The sequence below is a fragment of the Aristolochia californica genome, unplaced genomic scaffold, assembly GCF_029961685.1.
Source record: "Aristolochia californica isolate CCGP_79_NKW_82.1479 unplaced genomic scaffold, dmAriCali1.0.hap1 SCAF_16, whole genome shotgun sequence".
Lineage (NCBI taxonomy): Eukaryota > Viridiplantae > Streptophyta > Magnoliopsida > Piperales > Aristolochiaceae > Aristolochia > Aristolochia californica.
The window spans coordinates 16,779,241-16,798,267 of NW_027181837.1; the positions used below are offsets into that span (position 1 = coordinate 16,779,241).

Below are 19,027 nucleotides of genomic sequence, written 5' to 3' on the forward strand. Positions count from 1 at the left end.
TCTCAAAACAATTCACAGCAATAAACTGATACTGCCACCTAGCCGGTGGTTACGGTGCCTATCTCAAGATAGTCAAGGAGCGCGGCCACCCCTCTCGCCACTTATCAGAGGCGTCATAGAGCCCCTGCTTCTACTCCCCCTCATGGGGAATTTTTTGATATTCTACCTAGTTGGCATGATTAGGATCGCACCCCCCCCCCCCCCCCGAAGGAACGTTTGGAGCCGATCACTGCCACCATTCAGTCGGAGAGGCAGCAAGACATAGCAGCAGATAATGAACCTTGCCAAACTTATGGGAGTAGCCTACAAAGGTTATTTGCACGGTGATAAGGACCTAGGAGTGCACAAACCACCCCCAGAAATGATTGTGCTCTCCTAGAATGTTTGAGGAGTTGGCTCACCTAGGAAGTGTGCCGTTCTTAGCTGAGTTCTTGCATCCTGCAAGGCCCCGATTGTGATCCTTCAAGAGATGACGGGGCATGGCATGACTAACTTCATTGCGTGGGAAATGTGGTCCTGCCCTACCCAGGAGTGGCGTGCTATTGATACAGTGGGCCATTCCGTGGTCTAATGGTTCTCTGGAACTCTTTGCTTGGTCGACCTCACGGATCTATGCTTTGGTCAATTCTCGATTGAGCTAAAATTCATCGATTGCTGCCTAGGGTGCACTTCGGGGCTTGTTGGGGTTTATGGGCCCACTAGATACCGTCAACGTAGATCCTTTTTGGAGGAGCTTCACGCTCTTCTCGAGCTTTGGTCATTGTCTTGGCTCATTGCAGGAGATTTCAATGCGATCAAATTCTGCAACGAAAAATCCCCTCCTGCCACTCGTATTTCCTCTTCCATGAGGAGGTTCGCGGACTTTATCAGGGGTGCTAAGTTGGTGGAAATCCCTCTGTATGAGAAGACATTTACTTGGTCGAATGGGCAGAAACAACCCATTCTCTCCGAGCTAGACAGATTTCTTGTGAGTGGTGATTGGCTTCAGATTTATGATGATGCTTCAGGCAGGGTTCTCAATCAGGTAGGATCTGATCATTGGCCGATTCTCCTTTCCACATCTTTTGGTAGATGGGGCCCAGCCCCTTTCCGCTTTGAGAACTCTTGGTTACTTCATGCAGATTTTGATCAACTCATAACTGCCTGGTGGTCCAGTTTTACAGGTGGTCGTCGGATTGGATCTCCCTCAAAAACTTAAGCTACTCAAAGGTAAGCTGAAGTCTTGGGCTTCCAACCTGAAGTCCTCCCTTGGTGCCAAGAAAGCTTCTCTCACTTCCCAGGTAGGTGTTCTGGACCAAGCAGAAGAACAAAGGTGAGAGAAGAAGGGGCCAAGTGGTATAGGCAGTGGGGGGGTCTGGTTTTGCAGCGAAGCCAGGTGGGGGGGGTAGAGGGGTCAGGGTGGCAAGGGAAATTTTCTGGAGGTGGGTCAGGGTTTGAATTTGAAAGAAAGGGTAGGGGAGGTAACCGTAGGAAGAGTGGCGCTTAGAGGTAGCAGAAGAGGGGAGGGGGGGAGGGGATTCCAGGTTGGTAAATCGACTCACTGGAATGGCTGGGTTGCAAAAGTCACTGAATCGAGGTGGGGTTTCATCGTTGTTGCTGCCGCCAGTGGAGGTAACAATGTCGTTGACAAGGCCTTCAACAAAATGTTGAGCCAAAAGGAGGTTTGGCCAGTGCCAAGTCGCAAGAAGGACGTCCCAGATTGGACTCTGTTGGGATTGATGAAAATCCAGGCACGGTCGAACCTCCGGCGATCGACAATGCACTTGTCAAACCGGATGAGTGTACCGAAATGATTGGCAATGAGGTTGAAGACACACTCGCCCCGAAGGACCAACAGTTCAGTAGATGGGTAAGTACATTGATGCAGGGCTCACTTGGTGGACCAACCATTTCATTGTAGGATTGATTAGATGGTACAACAAACAAAAAAATCCGCTGGGGTATGGATACAATTTTGACAGCAACCAATGCCAGCTTCCAAGGGCTAGTATTGTAGATGGGTAGGTATATTGACAGAGGACTCACTTAGTGGGCCAACCATGTTACTGTATGGCTCATTCATAAACAAGCTAAATTTATGGGCACATTATTAAAACAAATTAACTGACTGTTTTCCCGTCAGAAACTTTTTAGGTTGGGACCACAAGCATTGAGCATGGTTAAAAAGAGCTATGGGCATTCACATTATAAAAAAGGCAAAATAACCCTTTAGCAAGGGTGCTCTTGCCTTGTTTACATTTTTTTTTTTTTTAAATGAACCTTGTTTACATTTTGAATAGAGGTTAACTCGCAAAATTCCAGAAGAATGGATGTACAAGATTAACCATAAAAGAGAGTTTATGATTTATTGTATCACATCAACTAGTGCACAATGAAATGGAGCAAGCAAAAGATAACCATCTGCCCCACCTGTAAAAAATAAAAAGCAGCCACAACAAATAATATCAAGAAATGATATTTCACGTTCTTCAGAGAAACAGGCGCATCCTAGAATTCTCTAATCATGTATCCTAAACAATTATTCAAGTGAAAATTGGGAAGGGGATATACCTTCAACTCACGGATGGTATTCTCAAGCTTAGCATCCTCAGTGTGTGACTGCTGAAGTTTCTGCTCCATTAATTTGTATGCTTCCACCATTCTCTCGTGCTCAGCTGCAATAATCCATAATAATAATTGTTAGCATTCCAAGAAAGCCTACAAATAAAATTAGATTCCCGAGCATGCCACCTTAGACTGACTGCAAATAAGATATTCAATGCAAGTACTCCAGAAGTTGTCCCCTGTATTATAGGGTCCCAGATCTCATAACAAAATCATCTTAGTACAAGTTCATAATAGCATTCACAATGCTTCTAATACCAAAGCAGCCGTCCAACTGGCAGTTAGACAGGTTCCACTACAGTCAGGTTTAACTTCTGGTTGGATCGGTATGACATTGTAATAAGAAACAAGTTAAAATATAGTAAAGGTATCCCTTGGATATTCAAAAACAAGATACCAATTTTTTGCTTTTTTTTATTTTGAAAAAAGTGCAACTTCATTCTAAAGCCAGAAGGCTGCAAATACATCAAGGAGGTTCCCTTACGACAATGGGATTAGAAGGCATACCCCCTCGTTAGCTAATGAGTCAACTCACCCATTAGCCGATTTAGGTATATAAGGCCAAGAGAAAACAATGTTAGAAGAAACATCCTGAATCTCATTAAAGCACATCTTGTTGCACCAAGAGGATTCTTCTTGCCGAAGCAACAACTTATGACGTTGCCAGAGTCACATTTATTCTCCCCTAGAACCGATTATGGAACCAAAACCCTTGAAGCTCAGCTCAAATAGAATTAAAAATGCCCAACGGACCCACATTGGAACATAAATCTCACTTTTGGGATGTTAGAACACTCCCAAACTTTGAAGGCCTAGGGTTGCCTCCAAACAGCACCAGCCACCAGCCGCTTGCCCCCACTAAGAGTAGCCACCACCTTCCAGCAATGACAAAGTGGGCCTCCCTTGATATCTTCAAATGCATCCAAAGTGCAGAGCCAAGCAATTATAGGGCAAAGAATGATATCAGCCACTGTCACCTAACGAGTTGACGACCCTCTTGATTGCGCCCTTCTAAGTTTGCCAAAGATTAAAGGTCAAGCAAGTGTTAAACATGATCTTTCCAAGCAAGGGTATGGGAAGACTGGATCCAATGTAGACAAAATCCTTGAATGAAGCCAGCAAGCAAACTGGGAGATTAAATAGACTGAGAAAGTAGTCCCATGTGTGCCAAGTGAAGTGACAGTGAAAAAGAAAATGATCAATTTTTCATCCGCCAGCCCAAAAGAGGACACGATGTGCAAGGCAACAGTGATCCTCGTCTGCAAAGATTGTCTCTGGTTAGGGTTTTCCTGTGAAGGCATCTCTGAATGAAGAACTCGGCAGTCCAGAAAGACCCAGGCAATAGCGACAGGTGAGGAAGAGTGTGTATCTACAACTAGTTTCTCACAGCAAGAAGATACAGAGAAGGTGTAGTCAGTGTTTGACACCAGATCATTTTGTTAGGTTAAGAAGGTTGAAATCATTTTAGTAGGTTCAGAGGGTTGAAGGTAGACCACGTCGAGCTCCTTCAGCAGCCTGCAGATACCAACAACGGCTTATGCATCATTGAATGTGCATATTGTAGTTAACCCCCTCAAAACTACCTTGAAGGAGACAACCTAGCAACCAGTTGTCTGGCTAGATTATAAAGGCTGAGTCAAACAATCTTGAATGAACCGTCTGAAACCCATAGATTTTACCAGAATTTAATTTTTTCTCCACCCCCAGCTGAGAAATGAATACACTCAAAGAATAGTTGGAACATCTATCGCCAAACTCGGAGAATACTTAGAAGTTACGTAATGCCATGTTGTGATGTATGAACCGCCAAACTGAAACACTCAAGAGGGGCTTAATGATCTACCTTCCTCAAGGTTGAGAGAGTCGATTTGCAGGTGAAGCAATTCCTTTTGAGCAGTGAGAGAGGCCTGGTTAGTTTGGACCAGGACTTCAGTTTGCTTGTAAGGAGTTTTAAACTTCATTGCAACAACTCCGGTCTTGGACAATTCACACTAAACTCATTCCATCAGATCTCCATCAGTCGAATAAGCTCCTTACTTTCCAGCCAATGATTGTCAAACTTGAACAGTTTTCTTCCCCAGGAAATAGACTTGGTATCCAATGGTTAGAGACTAGCTTCCCAAGTACCAAATCCATTGCCTCAATGTAGATTTGCAGCCAGCCTCTAGTGGCCAGGAACCGATCCAGACAACATACAGTAGGGTTGCATAGACAGTATCTCCATGTAAAAGACTACCTGAAGTTTGTGATCTCCTCAAGTTCACAAGCTCCAATAAAGTCACAGATCCTCTCATGGTGGATAAGACACTTGTAACTAGAGGGGATTTCTCATTGCAGAAGCGGACTAAGTTGAAATTCCCAGCTAGCAAGCACAAGTAATCCCAGTCAACAATTATCTGAGCTAGTTCCTCCCAAAACTCATTTCAAAATCTGTATCCACTAGCACGGTAAAGTCAGTTGAGTCACCAAGTCACCCCCGCCTCCCTGTCCAGAAATTTAACACTCCAATAGCGAAAGAACCAAGGTGACTATCTTGCAAAACAAGAATCACCTTGTCTCAAATTATAAGGATCCCCCACCAGAACTGCTAGCACCAAGCTACCAACCACCCTGGTTGCGGAATATGACAACGATCTCTGACAGACATGGCTTGCATCTTAGTCTCTTGGAGGAAGGTTACTTGAGCCATTTTCCCATCAATCAATTGCCTAATTGCAGCCCTCTTCCTAGAATTGCCAACTCCCCTAACATTTCATGAGATAAGAAACATTTCTTACCCCATTTTTCCTAGATAACTACTTGGTTTTGGCTGCCAGATTCGCCTTAGCTTCAAGCTTCGTGGCAAAGTCCATCACTTCCCCACTTGTATCATCATCAGACATGTCTTTTGACTCTAAATTAGTTCCACTCAAGATCTAGATGCAGACTTATTAGTATGTCCCTTCCTTTTCCCCTCACTTGAAGAGTCACCAGTATTTATCCCCTTTCCTTTGGATTGTCTGGGTAAGTTCTCTAGTTCCTATGCAGCAAAGTTATTCACCTATAGCCTCATTGAACATGCCTGATGAAGGATCGCTTGATCCACTTCATCAATCTTCAAGATCGGTTCTTCAATTTAGATGTCGGGAGATCCACCTCCCTCCCTCCCTCTCTCTCGCTCAGAAATATAGTCCCATCTCCAAATCCATGATAGAGAGAATATCATAAAGAAGATGAATAGTTTTGCACCATTGGGTATTCTACCCAGAGTTTTTAGCTCAGAACTTGTTTTCAGCCATAAATCAAATTGAACCTTCATTGGCTCAGGTAATATCTCCGTTGGCGGCCCAAATTTGATCCACCAATTGAAAACCCAATTAGGTAAAGGTAATGACCTTAAAGGCATCCTTGCTCCATTGGAAGAACCAGGAATGTCGATGAGTGGGATTCTGGTAATAAAAGACATCAGACCAGCATCAATATAATCCCAGTAATTGAATTCCTTATCATTAGGAAGCGCTATAGATTTTCCCCAACCAGACGGATGCATAAATTTCTGAATTGTACTTTTGTTGTACACTCTTGGGCTATCCCATTTAGCCACATTGGTCAATGTATGATGCACTGAGATAAAATTCACATGAACCAAAATGGATTCAAATGAATACCACTATTTTCCTGCACGGATGGGACAGTAAGCATCACCAAGCCATTTCTGCATCTTCTCCCAAGAATCCAGGGTACCATCTAATTCCTCCTTAGTGAGGATCAAAATAATTTCCTGATCAAGAAGAGTAATATACTCTGGTTCAGATTCCAGTGTCTATTTATAAGACACAGGGGTTCGTCCTTGATTATCACGGCCTCGGCCTCTTGATGATGAACCACTTCCTCTTATTGGGAGTGGGTTACCCCTGTAGGGGTTAACCATGATTGGAACCCTGAAGAAATTCACGGGTTAGAAAATCAGGTAAGGAGTTTAATTCTCCTTTGATATGTTCAATATAAATATCAAAGGCGCTTAATTCCGCCTGCCATTTGGCAAAGATTTGTTTGGATGTAAGATTTTTTACATCCTTTTTAAGAATAAATTTAGCAGTAGAGCAATCAACTCTTAAAAGAAATTTCTGATTTAATAAATCATCTTGAAATTTATGAATGCACTTAATAATAGCAAGAATTTCTTGTTTGACAATTACCAGAAGTAAAACGAATAAGTTCTTCCTTTTTACTAGCTGGATTAATTTGTTTCAATATGCCACCATAGCCAATATGAGAGGCATCAGTTTCAACAACCATCGGATATGAAGGATTAGTAAGGTTAAGGCAAGGAAGTCGTCTAACCTTTCTCTTAATTAATTGGACTGCAATAGTATGTTTATCAGTCCAGGACTCAAGATTCTTTCTGAGTCTTCTATGCAATATTGTTGAGTCTTGAGCAAGATTTGGATAATAATAAGCAATATAATTGAGACTCCCAAGAAATCTCTGAAGTTGAGTCTTTCCAAAATTTCATCAGGAAATTTGGAGGCAAACTCGATGCTTCGATCAATGGGAGCTATTTTTCCCTTATGGATATTATGACCTAAAAATCTAATAGAGATCTTAAACAATTTCATTTTTGGTGAAAATATCACCAACCCATGTTTTCGAATAAAATATTTGAAAACATTTAAATACTTAAAATGAGCATCAATAGATTCTGAATAAACCAAGATATCATCAATATAAACAATAGTAAATTCAGAATAATTTGCAAAAATATCATTCATGATATTCTGAAATTCAAAAGGAGCATTCTTCAAACCAAAAGGCATAACATTTCATTCAAAATGACCAAAAGGTACTGTGAATGCAGTTTTACATTTGTCCTTTACTTTGATTTGATTTTGCCAACAACCAGATTTCAAATCAAATTTGGAAAAGATTTTAGAAGAACACAGTCTGTCTAATAAATCTTTTTTGGTTAGGATTGGATATCTAATCCATTTCAAACAATCATTAAGTGGTTTATAATTAACCACTAATCGTGGAACACCTCGTTCCTTCTCTGCATTTTTATTGACATTAAAAGTAATACAACTCCATGGGGGGGTATGATTTTCAAATTAATTTTTTATCCAATAGGTTTTGGATTTCTTTCTTGCAAAGGTCTAGAAAAGTATGCTTCATTTGACTAGGCCAGGCTTTGGTGGGAATGGTTATTTCATTGAACCCATCAATATAAGTTAAGGACACAATATATTTGTATCTAGCCCAAAATGGTGTAGGAATGTCATTACAAATTTCTTTGGAAAATAATTTTTAAAGAAAACTAATTTCCTCTCTCTCTCTCTCTTTCTCTCTCAAAAATTGCATGGCAGATTCCCCAACTGGAGTTTCCCTTCATCACCTTGTTGAAAGCAACTCCTTCCCACTTTTTTTTTAAATGGGTGCTTTCATTAACCAACCCAAAGGCAAGCAGCTACACAGAGAGGGGACCCTTAACAATGAGGGATTGGTGGGAAACCCCCTCCCAAGTAAGGGAGCTAACAACACAATTTGCTGACCTCAAAACATGGTCCCAAGCAGTTACGTTTTCAGCTAGATCTAAGACCTCATAAATGAGCCCCCAAAGACACCAAGGAGGAGACTTCTTGTTGCACCAACTTATCACCTTCCACAATGAGGTGGCTATGAAGTTTCTCCTTGAGGTTTCTCAACCAGTGAACTGAGGCCGAGAGCTCAGTATCAGTGGAGTCGGTAACACGAAGAGGACTGGAGATGGAAAGAAGAGTGCTGCCATCGCTATCTCTGGAAACACCAACGAAGTCTAATGGCCCAAGGATAGCCAAGAGGAGTTTTGTCAAACTGGAGCTTCATGCAACCAAGCCCAGGTGGGATCCACTGCTGCAAAGGAGAGTGCTTAGGAAAGGATGGCCTGGAAAAATAGTCCCAGCTCTACTTCAAGTAACCGTCTTCAAATTGCTTGAACTCCTTGAGGGTGCATAGCCTAGAAATAATGTGTCCTAGATGCAAAGAGAAGTGGTAACCAAAGATGAGGACTGCCCTTGGAAGTGTCTCTGAGTTCGTTCCAGCCAGATCATTCGTGGCACAAAGGCAAGACAAGCTTCAGCATGAGCTTCTCATTGGCAGCGCAAGGCCAAGGCACTACACAAGGAGATCAAAAAAGGAAGCCAGGATACAAAAACTAAGACCAAAGAGGCTGAAGAAGTCGGACCGAATCCTCCAGGCAAAGGAGGAGCGAGGAAGCAATAGATGATCTACTGTTGCATCCCGACTAAGCCTAGAAGAAACACTGGGATTGAGGTTGCCTCTTCTCATAAGGTTATCTAGAGTGAGAATTTTGGTTTTTCGATTTTCCAAGCACTTCAGACAAAAAATTGGATTTTGGAGGCACAGATAGACTCCAGGCGAAAATGGAACAATTCCCACCAACAGGTGACCATTGAGGAGTCTAAAACAGGAAACCATTTGGCTCCAGGGCCCAAATAAGAAGGTCATTTGTTTGACCTCCTTCAGAATCTCAGCAGCCTTTATATTGACTCCTTCCCACTTGATGTAGGCTGATTTCTATCTTGGCTCATTTGTTAATCACCTTTTTTGCACTTTTTGTATCTTCTCACTCTCTTGTAATGAAATTCTCACCTTTTTCAAATAATCAAAAAATGAAAAGGCAGCATATATTATGCAAAAGAAGAAATGGACGAGAAATGAGTTTCATGTTTCTTGGATCTTTTAATTCACACAAAAAACTACCAAGAAAGATACCTCTTTCATCCAAAATGATCTCAGCTTTCTCCTCTATTTCATATAGAACCTGCACAAGATGATAGATGATTAATCAATCAGGTTGTCCAAAGTTATCATATAGGAATTTTTTATTTTTGAGAAAAATTAGAGATTCATTCAAAGAGAATAAACAAAAGAAAATACAAAAAGAGCAGATTGGTCCCCAAGGGTATCAAAGCCTGTAACCAAGGAGGAAGAATCGCTCACATTATAAAGAAACCCCAGACCATGCTAAAAAATCAGCTATAAGATTAGCACTTCGTACAACATGATTCCCAATAAACATGATGCAATCATAAAAATAAAACAGAATCAGCTATACGATTAGCACTTCTTACAACATGATTCCCAATATACATGATGCAATCATAAAAATAAAACATTTGCTCAACAGATGTGAACATAACTAGACAATTACCACAGCCCAAACAGATACCAAAGCTATTTTGGTTTGAAATATGCCATACATATTCTCTTCTTTTTTTTATGAAAGGTGATTTTATTAAAAGAAATAACCAAAGGAAACAAAAAGGGGGAGCTAACCCCTAACAACAAGAGATTGCAAGGAAGCTCCATGTTTGGCCAAACCATCAACCACATAATGTGTTGATCTCGGGATGTGAGACCAAAAACAAATAAAAAGGCTGACAATTTCCATAATCTCAAAAAAGTGTCCCAATGATGCCACAGTGGCACTGAGGATTGCTCACACGAACTGATACCACCATAGAATCTCCCTCGATGAGAATGGGGCCAGCGCAATGATCGCTGAAAACATAGAGCCCATTAAGGGGGTCGTGTAGCTTTGCCGTTGTGAAGTTCGCGATACCAAGAGGGCCGCAGAAGGAGACGATCTGGTTCCCTAGAGAGCCACGAACAACTCCACCAAATCGTACTAACCCAGGGTTGCTGAGAGAGAAGCCATCAAAGTTTAACTTAAGGACAACGGCCAACGACGGGGTCCACTCAAGAACAGTTGGGGGCTTTGAAGATGTAGTTTACGGTTACGAACCATTGGAGTTGTCTTGACCAGCTACATGCATATTCCCTTCTATTGATGAAATAATAAAGAAACAGTAGTTTACTGTTATCCTAGAACTCATCAAAAGGCATGAGGACTATTCCCAGAAGATACCAGAATGCTTCAAATTCTGACCTATTATGTGGCATCCTTGAGTAGTTGCAGGTTCAAGGGCCTAGTTTGCCCACCTTTTAACATCACTCGTTGAAATATTTGGCCCCTAATCTACCACCTAAATTCAAGCTGGAAACATAGGCCTCATTCAATTGGTAGCCTAAAATGTAGAGCAGTGTTCTCTTGTGTAGACAAACCAAATATGAAGAGATTTCAAGAGTTATAGTAAAATCATAGACAAAAAGGAGAAGTCCTTTTTTCGTCAAGTCACAGTCAAAAACACCAAGCTCTTGATATTTTGAAGGGTTCCACCCTGACCAAAATCTCTCTGTGAAGTTATTTGTTTTCCTGTTCTATAACTCTTGCACATGATTCTGCAGCTTAGCATTTTTGACTTTTTTCTAAAATATATTTCTGAATTTGAATTCTATTGCACAGCATATTAGATGAGGAAGCAAATGCACAACTGCATCCATGAAATAGTGGTAATATCCAGAAAAGGCATTGTCCTAACTATTAAAATCCCAGTTCAAGGGTATTTTGAACATTTCTTACATTATATTTTCTCTTATACAATGACTGTTAGATAGGCAATGTTTTATTTTATCTATGGTTCAATTTTCATTCAATTTATACATGTATTTTAGGTGTTGAGGGACATTTTGTCCTTTTGTAAAATATCACTTAAACCGTGATTAAAAAGAGCAAGGACGTGCTTTTTTGGTACGTTTTGCAAAACAGCAAGGCTACTCTTCCCCCAGATCTCCTTTTCTACTCTTTTCTCTTCAATTTTCTCCCCAAATCTCATACTTTTCACAGTATCAGAGCATTAACGCACATCTTGGGCTGATTTCTTTCAATTTTGTGGAACCTTTCCATTTTCAGAAATCTCCTTGAAGGATTATCACAGGCTTCTAGACTAGTAGGGTAAAATTTTCAATTTCCCCCTTTTTTTGCCTGTCTTGGCCTCTTGGCTAATGACTACTGCTTCTATTTAATTGATTAATGGGATTTATAAGTGTTTGATAATGCCAATTTGAAGAAAATTCTTCAAATCTGCCTGCATCACTAATCCTAATGCTTGCATCATCATTCATATGGCATATGTCATCCTGATTTCTTGCAATTAGGTCATTCTTTCCTCGATTTATGCTCTTAATTGCTGAAGTTGATCACTATTGCTTGGAAATTGAATGAATTGGGTGTTGAATTGCCCTAATTGACTTTGATGTGAGACCCACTAGACTGTGTAAGCATAGAAATTTTGGAAAAGTGTTTCTCTTTGGTTGATTGATGCTCTAGTGCACTAAATTGTAGTCATTTGTTATATTTAATGGCTAAATGCAGCACACAAGTTGTTGTTCAAGGGACTACTGAGAACTCATATGGATCAAATTACGTGAACGGATCTAGATTAGTTTTGATGTATTTGAGGGCCAGAAGAATGGCTAAATATATAATAGATGATTTCCATGTGCCTACTACTGAAGATTGGGAGGCAAAAAATAATTTAGTAATGACCTGGTTGATCAATAGTATAGAGTTCAGATTTAGTGACCAGATTTTGAGTTGCAGTACTGCTAAGGCAATGTGGACTACCTCGGCTTCTATTTTATCTCAAGAAAGTAATTTTTCAAGGATCTATGAGTTATATATGAAATATTTTAATATGAAACGTGGAGGTAGATCAATGATAGATTATTTCACTGAGATGAGAGGGGTACTACAGGAAATTAGTACATTCTATCCTTTTACTGCAAATATTGAAAGAAAATCAAATTCAAGTAACCCGATTTTTGGATAGTTTAGGGTCCGAGTATGATGCTTCAAGCCCAGTTGTTAGCCAATGAGGATATGACCACCCTTGAGCAAGCTTTAATAGAGTTCTTCAGGTTGAAGGTGCAGTAGTAGTAAATAAGAATGAGTCTGGTGGAGTTCTCTCAGAAACAGCTGCTCTTAACCTCCAATCTTCTACTGGTAAGCTTGATGGTAAGTTTTGTAGTGATAATAATAGAAGTAGAGGTCGCTCTTTCTCTATTTGTAGTCGTGGCTAGAATGATCAGGGGATCAGAAATGTGTTCATTGTGGTAAGACCAATCATATTTTGGATAAATGCAGGGAAAATTTTGGTAAGCCTACATGGGCCAACTCTATAGTCACAGATAAGGACGACTCCTCACACACTGGATCCTATGAAGAAATTCAGCAGTTGGTAAAGGAAATGGATGAGTTGACTGCTCCATCTATTGCTTCTCATACTATTGAGACTCCTCCTTCCTCAACGAGTACCACAATGGCTAGTACTAGTATGACTGCATAGAATGTGCCCCATTCCCCCTCTTGGATCATTGATTTTGGAACCTCTACACACATGTCAGGCGTGCCCTTCTTATTGCAGTCCATTAATCCATCTCATTCATATCGTCTAGTTACTTTAGCTGATGGATCCTCCTCTCCCATTCAAAGGCAGGGTACAGTTCACACCTCCACAAATGTCTTTAGATTTTGTCTTATTCGTACCAAAGTTTCCAATTAATCTCTTGTTTGTGAGTCATACTACTAAATCTATGAATTGTTCAATAACCTTTTATCCTACTTTCTGTGTTTTCCAAGACTTGCAAACGAAGAGGACGATTGGTCCGGGACATGAGAAGGGGGAGCTCTACATGTTGGATGATGTATCCGTTTCACAAGTTGTGGCACTCACTATTGTATATTCTTCTTATTTGTGGCATTTGAACTTGGGACATCCATCACCAGTTAAGCTACATCTGTTTTTTCCTTCCTTGCCAACCGATATTTCATTTGATTGTGAGTCATATCAACTAGGAAAACATCGTCACTCCGATTTCTCAATTAGTTTTAGTCGAAGCACCAAATTGTTTAAATTAGATCACTCTGATGTATGAGATCCATGTCGGATTCGTAGTCCACTTGGTTTTAAGTATTGTGTATCGTATATTGATGGTTTCAATAGACTAACTTGGGTATATCCCCCTATGGGAAAAGTCCGACGTATTTGATGTATTCCTCAATTTTTTCAATAAAATAAAGAATCAATTCGGTGTTTGTGTTCATATGCTTTGTACTGACAATCGTATGGAATATCTTAATCATAAATTTTCAGTATTTTGTGTTTCTGATTGTATTATCCATCAAACAGCCTGCCCTGATATACCACACAAAATGGGGTAACTGAACATAAAAATAGACATCTCCTTGAGGTTACAAGAACACTATCACTACATATGAATATTCTTAAATCCTTTAGGAGGGATGCAGTTTTAGCTTCGTGCAACTTGATTAATCGTATGCCCTCATCTGTTTTGAGTGATCAAGTTCCACTTCGTGTTTTAAAGACAAATTTTACATTGATGATGTGGTTCCTTGTGTTTTTGGATGTACTTGTTTTGTTCCTATGTTTGGAACGTCAGTTGATAAGTTGTCACCTCGGTCTGTCAAGTGTATTTTTCTAGGATATTCTCGTCAACAAAAAGGGTACAAATTTTATGATCCTATCCGATGGAAGACATCTGTCAGTTGATGTGACTTTTTTTTTAACATACTCGATATTTTGCATCTTCTACCGAGCTTCCTATCTCACCTGAGTCTCCTTCAAACAGTCCTACTCCTGTTGCAATTTTGAATATACCAGCTTCATTGAGTTCTTTATTGCCTATTTGTGTTTACAGTCGCCGTTCTCATGTTCCTATAGTGTCCCCCAACAATTACCTCTACAGAGCTCTTTTCTCATGATTCATCAACTTCCTCAATGCCTCAAGATCCTATTGTATCTGATTTGGACTTGCCCATTAGTCTATGGAAAGGTAAACAATCTTGAACTTCTCATCCGATATCCAACTATGTCACTTGATTTTTTGTCCCCATGCTTCAAGTTATTTGCTATGTGATTATCTACTTCCTATGTACCTCGTTCAGTGCAGAAAGCCTTATGCTCTCCACAACAGAAACAAGCAAAGGATGATGAAATGTGTGTTTTGGTGTCTCAGGGAACATAGCGTATATGTGATCTACCTGTACGAGCAGCTATTGTGGGGTCTCGTTGGGTTTATACTATCAAATGTAATGTTGATGGCCTCTACAAAGCACGAATGGGTGCAAAAGCGTATACACAAACTTTTGGAGTTGATGTTTTTGAGATATGCTCTATTATGGCCCAACTTACTTTGGTACGTACCTTAATCATTATGGTTGTTAATAAGGGTTGGTCTCTCTTTCAGCTTGATGTGAAGCATGTTTCTTTTATATGCTAATCTACATGAGGAAGTGCTTATGAAGCAACCACCCGGGTATGTTGTTCAAGGGGAGAAAAGAAAAGTGTGTAAGCTGCAAAGGCTATTTATGGACTTAAACAAAGTCCATGAGCCTGATTTGAAAAGTTTAGTGCTATGGTACTACAGTTTGAGTCCTATACGAGCCATTGTGAACATTTCATGTTTCTACTTAAAAGGAAGACCGACGTGGTAGTTTTGGTTGTCTATGTAGATGACATTGTATTACCTTGCGATGATCTTGATGGTATTACAAGAAGTTAAAACAATATATGGCCACACATTTCCAAACAAAGGATTTCGGCTCTCTCAAGTATTTCCTTGGCATTGAAGTTGCTTGTAGCAAGCAAGTTATTGTTCGTTCTCAGAGACAATGTATATTGGACATGTTACAGGAGTATAGTTTATTCGGTGCTAAACCCATAGACACCCCCATGGAAGATTTTTTTTCATAATCTGCATGACACCCAGCGTCCTACACTCGAGGATAAAACACAATATCGATGATTGGTAGGTAAACTGATCTATACAACAATTACCAAGCCAAATATCTCACTTGCCATGGGAATTGTGAGCCAATTCATGGAAAATCCTTAGAAAGTCCATTTAGAAGTTGCTCAAAGGATTTTAAAGTACTTGAAGGGTGCACCTAGAAAAGGTCTTCAATATACTCGGAATGAGAAAGTTGATGTACTTGAGTATTCTGATGTCGATTATGCTGGGTGTAAGATGGATAGACATTCTACGTCAAGCTACTATTGTTTTATTGGAGGCAACTTGGTAAGTTGGAAAAGTAAGAAACAAACAATTGTGGCTAGATCTACTACAGAAACCAAGTAACAAGAAATGGCTCACATAGTTTTTTTTTTTTTTTTTTTTTTTTTTGAAATGTAGTGTATAAACAATTAAAAGATAAAGTACAAACAAACCTAGCTAGGCGGGCCTTCCTCCACAACAAGGTGTTCTAGCGAAATACCCATCTTAGCCTGAATGTTTGCCAAATGCTTTGCAGAACGAAGAATGTGCTTCCAATTACAATTTAAAGAAGAAATTAAATTACAAATCTCTGAATACATATCCCAATGATGTCATGGAGATTTGATAGACTTTGCACACCAATCAATGACTATCTTTGAATCCCCTTCGATGCAGAAGAGGCCCATGAGCCGACTTGTAAATACTTGAATTCCGTTAAGCAATCCAGAGAGTTCTATTGTGGTGGAGTTGGAGACTCAAGTGGCCCCGCAATGGAGAAGAGGAGATAGCCGTTTGCATCGTGGATAACTCCTAAATAGCCTACAAGACCCAGGCAGCCAAAGGCGCTTCCATCGAAGTTTAGCTTGAAGTGACCCATTGGTGGAGGGGCCCAGATAGCCATTATCGGGGGGCGGGAAGGCTGAGACAGCCCAGCAACCAGCTGCCAATTTCCTCTAAGATTGGAGCTTCTGAATTCTTGTTGGGTCAGTAGCCAGATTGTTACATGGCCCGTAATGTTATCAATCAATATTTCAGAGGGGAAGATTTAAAATTGAATTTTTTTCCTATTTCTTTCCTTCCATAATCCCCATAGGATATGCCCTATGCAACATGAGAGAAGGATCTTTTGAAGCTTTGGGAGATTAGCAATGGTGATTGAGAGGATAGTAGATGACAGATTTTGTGAGGCACAGTATTGAAACCAATGGTTATGAATTGTGATAACCAGGCGGTCATTTTTATTGCCAACAACCCTGTATTCTATGAGAGGATGAAACAAATAGAGGTTGACTGCACTTCATTAGAACAGCAGTTAAGCAAGGGGAGGTGAGAACTCCTTATGTAAAATCTTCAAACCAATTGGGAGATATATTTACCAAGCCTTTGGGAAGACGTGAACATGTATCCATCAATAACAAGTTGGGGTTGTTTGATATCTACTCTCCTAGCTTGAGGGGGGAGTATTAAAATACCAGTACCAGGGTATTTTAGTGATTTCCTATATTACATTTGTTAAGTTGGGTCCAAGGCCCATCCCAAAATGACTAGCCACTAGGAAGCCTCTTTTCCAGGTAATAAACTCAAGATCTTTGTACTCAGTAATCCATGTGGGACTATTCCTTAACACTCCCCCTCACGTGTAGACCCTCTTTTGTGGCTCTACAAGTGGATAATTTAGGAATAGGCAGTTAGGTGTAGGCCTTCTTTTTTTTGACTCTACAAGTGGATAGTTTAGGTGTAGGCCCTCTTTTGTGGCTCTACAAGTAGATAGTTTTTAGGTGCAAGCCCACATATAAGTACCTGTTCTGATACCATGTTATGTTGGGTCCAAGGCCCATCCCAAAATGACTAACCACCTTAGGAAGCCTCTTTTTCAGCTAATAAACTCAAGATCTTTGTACTCAGTAATCCATGTGGGACTATCCCTTAACAACATTTTTCTCTTATAGTATGGTTGTCAAATAGACAATGTCTTATCTTATCTATGGTTTAATTTTAATTCAATTTAGACATTTATTTTAGGAGAAATGTAATTTTGAGTATTGGGGGGCATTTTTATCCTCTTGTAAAATATCACTTAAACCCTGATTAAAAAGAGGGAGGCATGCTTTTCTGGCATGTCCTTCAAGGCAGCAAGGCTGCTCTTCTCCTAGGTCTCCTTTTCTCCGCTTTTCTCTTCTATTTTCTCTCCAAAACTCATATTTTTCAATAACTACAAGGATAATTATTTTCAGGAAAATAAAACTACACAGATAGTTACCCTTTCCAACACAGCCTCTGAGTGCTTCCGACCCAATCTTTCATGTTGCAAGGCATCAACAGCTTCTTGATATTTCTCATACATTTTAACCAACTGAAAGCTCAAAATTTTGTTGTTTCAGCTATTGCAATAGGATCACAAGAAAGAGAAAAACCAAAAAAACAAAAGATTTTACTTACATTCCAACCATCACGCAAAAGAGACGTTGCCAAAGCAGTACCTGAAATACCTGTCGGTACCTTTGGTACAAGTAAGAGACAATCCTCTTTTTTACTTTTATCATTACATTCATGTTCACCAATCCATCTGCAAAATGAACAATAGAAGCAGTAATGGCGATAAATTTCTATCAAACATGGGACACCATTTCATGATGTAATTAAACAGCTAAGATATGAAGTAACTGATACTATTCCATGATGTTGGTAGGTTAAATTCCCACCATTCTGAGCATCAGAAGAAGAAAAAATTGCTAGAGAACATTCTCACATTGGTTCGTTTTTAGAAAGATCCAGGAAGAGGTCTCGTAACCATCAGCTAGTCACTTTGGAAGGTATCTCCTCCATTTGGTATGAGAGTGAATTCAATCCAGTAAGGTTCTGTTTAGTGGCCCATGCATGTATCTTCTCTTGCCCGGACATCCAGTGGTGCATGTATCTTATTGATAAGTATCGAGTACCCCAAAATCCGATATGTATCAGGGCGTATCGACTGATACACCCCCTTGCATCGGTCTGTATCGGCTGATACAGGGTGTCTCAGCTACCCCAAAATCCCAGACATATGGTGCAATATGTCTTTATAGGCAACCCTGTGTACATCTATGTTCTCTATATCTTGGTTAAAATGTATCTTTAACCGTAGAATGCAGGGGACTGTTGAGGGCAATGAGTCCCAGCTTTCTAGGAGTATGAAAAGTAAGGAAAGTGGTTGTTAGACAATAACATTTGTTGGGAGATCTAACTTCGGCCAGTCATTTGTCCAACTTCAGCATACATGTATGTTAGAACTTCTGACATTTTATAATATTTTCAAGTGAAAATCTCCTTTAGCAACAAGAATTGGATTGTCGTTTTTGAAAAAAAAAAAAATGGCCCCTCCTCTAGTTTTGTCTTCCAAAAACTTGCCAAAACCATTTTTGAAAAATGACTAAAGTCAGATTTTATAATCCAAGTTGTTTTATTTTACTAGAAAGGAACTGAAACTGGTGCATTTTTAACATCACTTGTATCCAAAGAACAAACTTATAGTACTGCAGTCAAGCAGTCATAGGATCAGTTACTTTGTTTTTATTTATTTCAAGCAATCTAACATTTTTCAAATTAAAAAAAAGGGGCACTAATGCACCCGTGTTATACTACATTTCCTTTCCTCCAACTTTGTAAGCCCTCCCCGGTTTTATTGCTTCTTTTACACATCAAATGTTACTCCTAAATCAGTTCTTCCATTATAATTTTTTTTTTTTTTTCTGAAAAGCCTTGTTCTTTT

The 19,027-nt window shown here is 39.8% G+C and overlaps 1 protein-coding gene across 3 annotated transcripts in view; it reads right to left on the reverse strand.

Annotated features, from left to right (window-relative positions):
* Window positions 1–19,027, reverse strand: part of LOC137952516 (nuclear-pore anchor) — an 80,743-nt gene that overhangs the window by 55,379 nt on the left and 6,337 nt on the right. For all 3 annotated transcript variants that reach the window (XR_011112296.1, XM_068799590.1, XM_068799589.1), the window contains exons 10-13: window positions 17,719–17,845; window positions 17,540–17,632; window positions 9,355–9,403; window positions 2,551–2,654 (exon numbers count right to left, since the gene is read on the reverse strand). Coding sequence is in view for 2 of the 3 variants with exons in the window: in XM_068799590.1 (XP_068655691.1) it covers window positions 2,551–2,654; window positions 9,355–9,403; window positions 17,540–17,632; window positions 17,719–17,845 (373 nt within the window). In the remaining variant the exon portion in view is untranslated. The remainder of the gene's footprint in view (window positions 1–2,550; window positions 2,655–9,354; window positions 9,404–17,539; window positions 17,633–17,718; window positions 17,846–19,027) is intronic.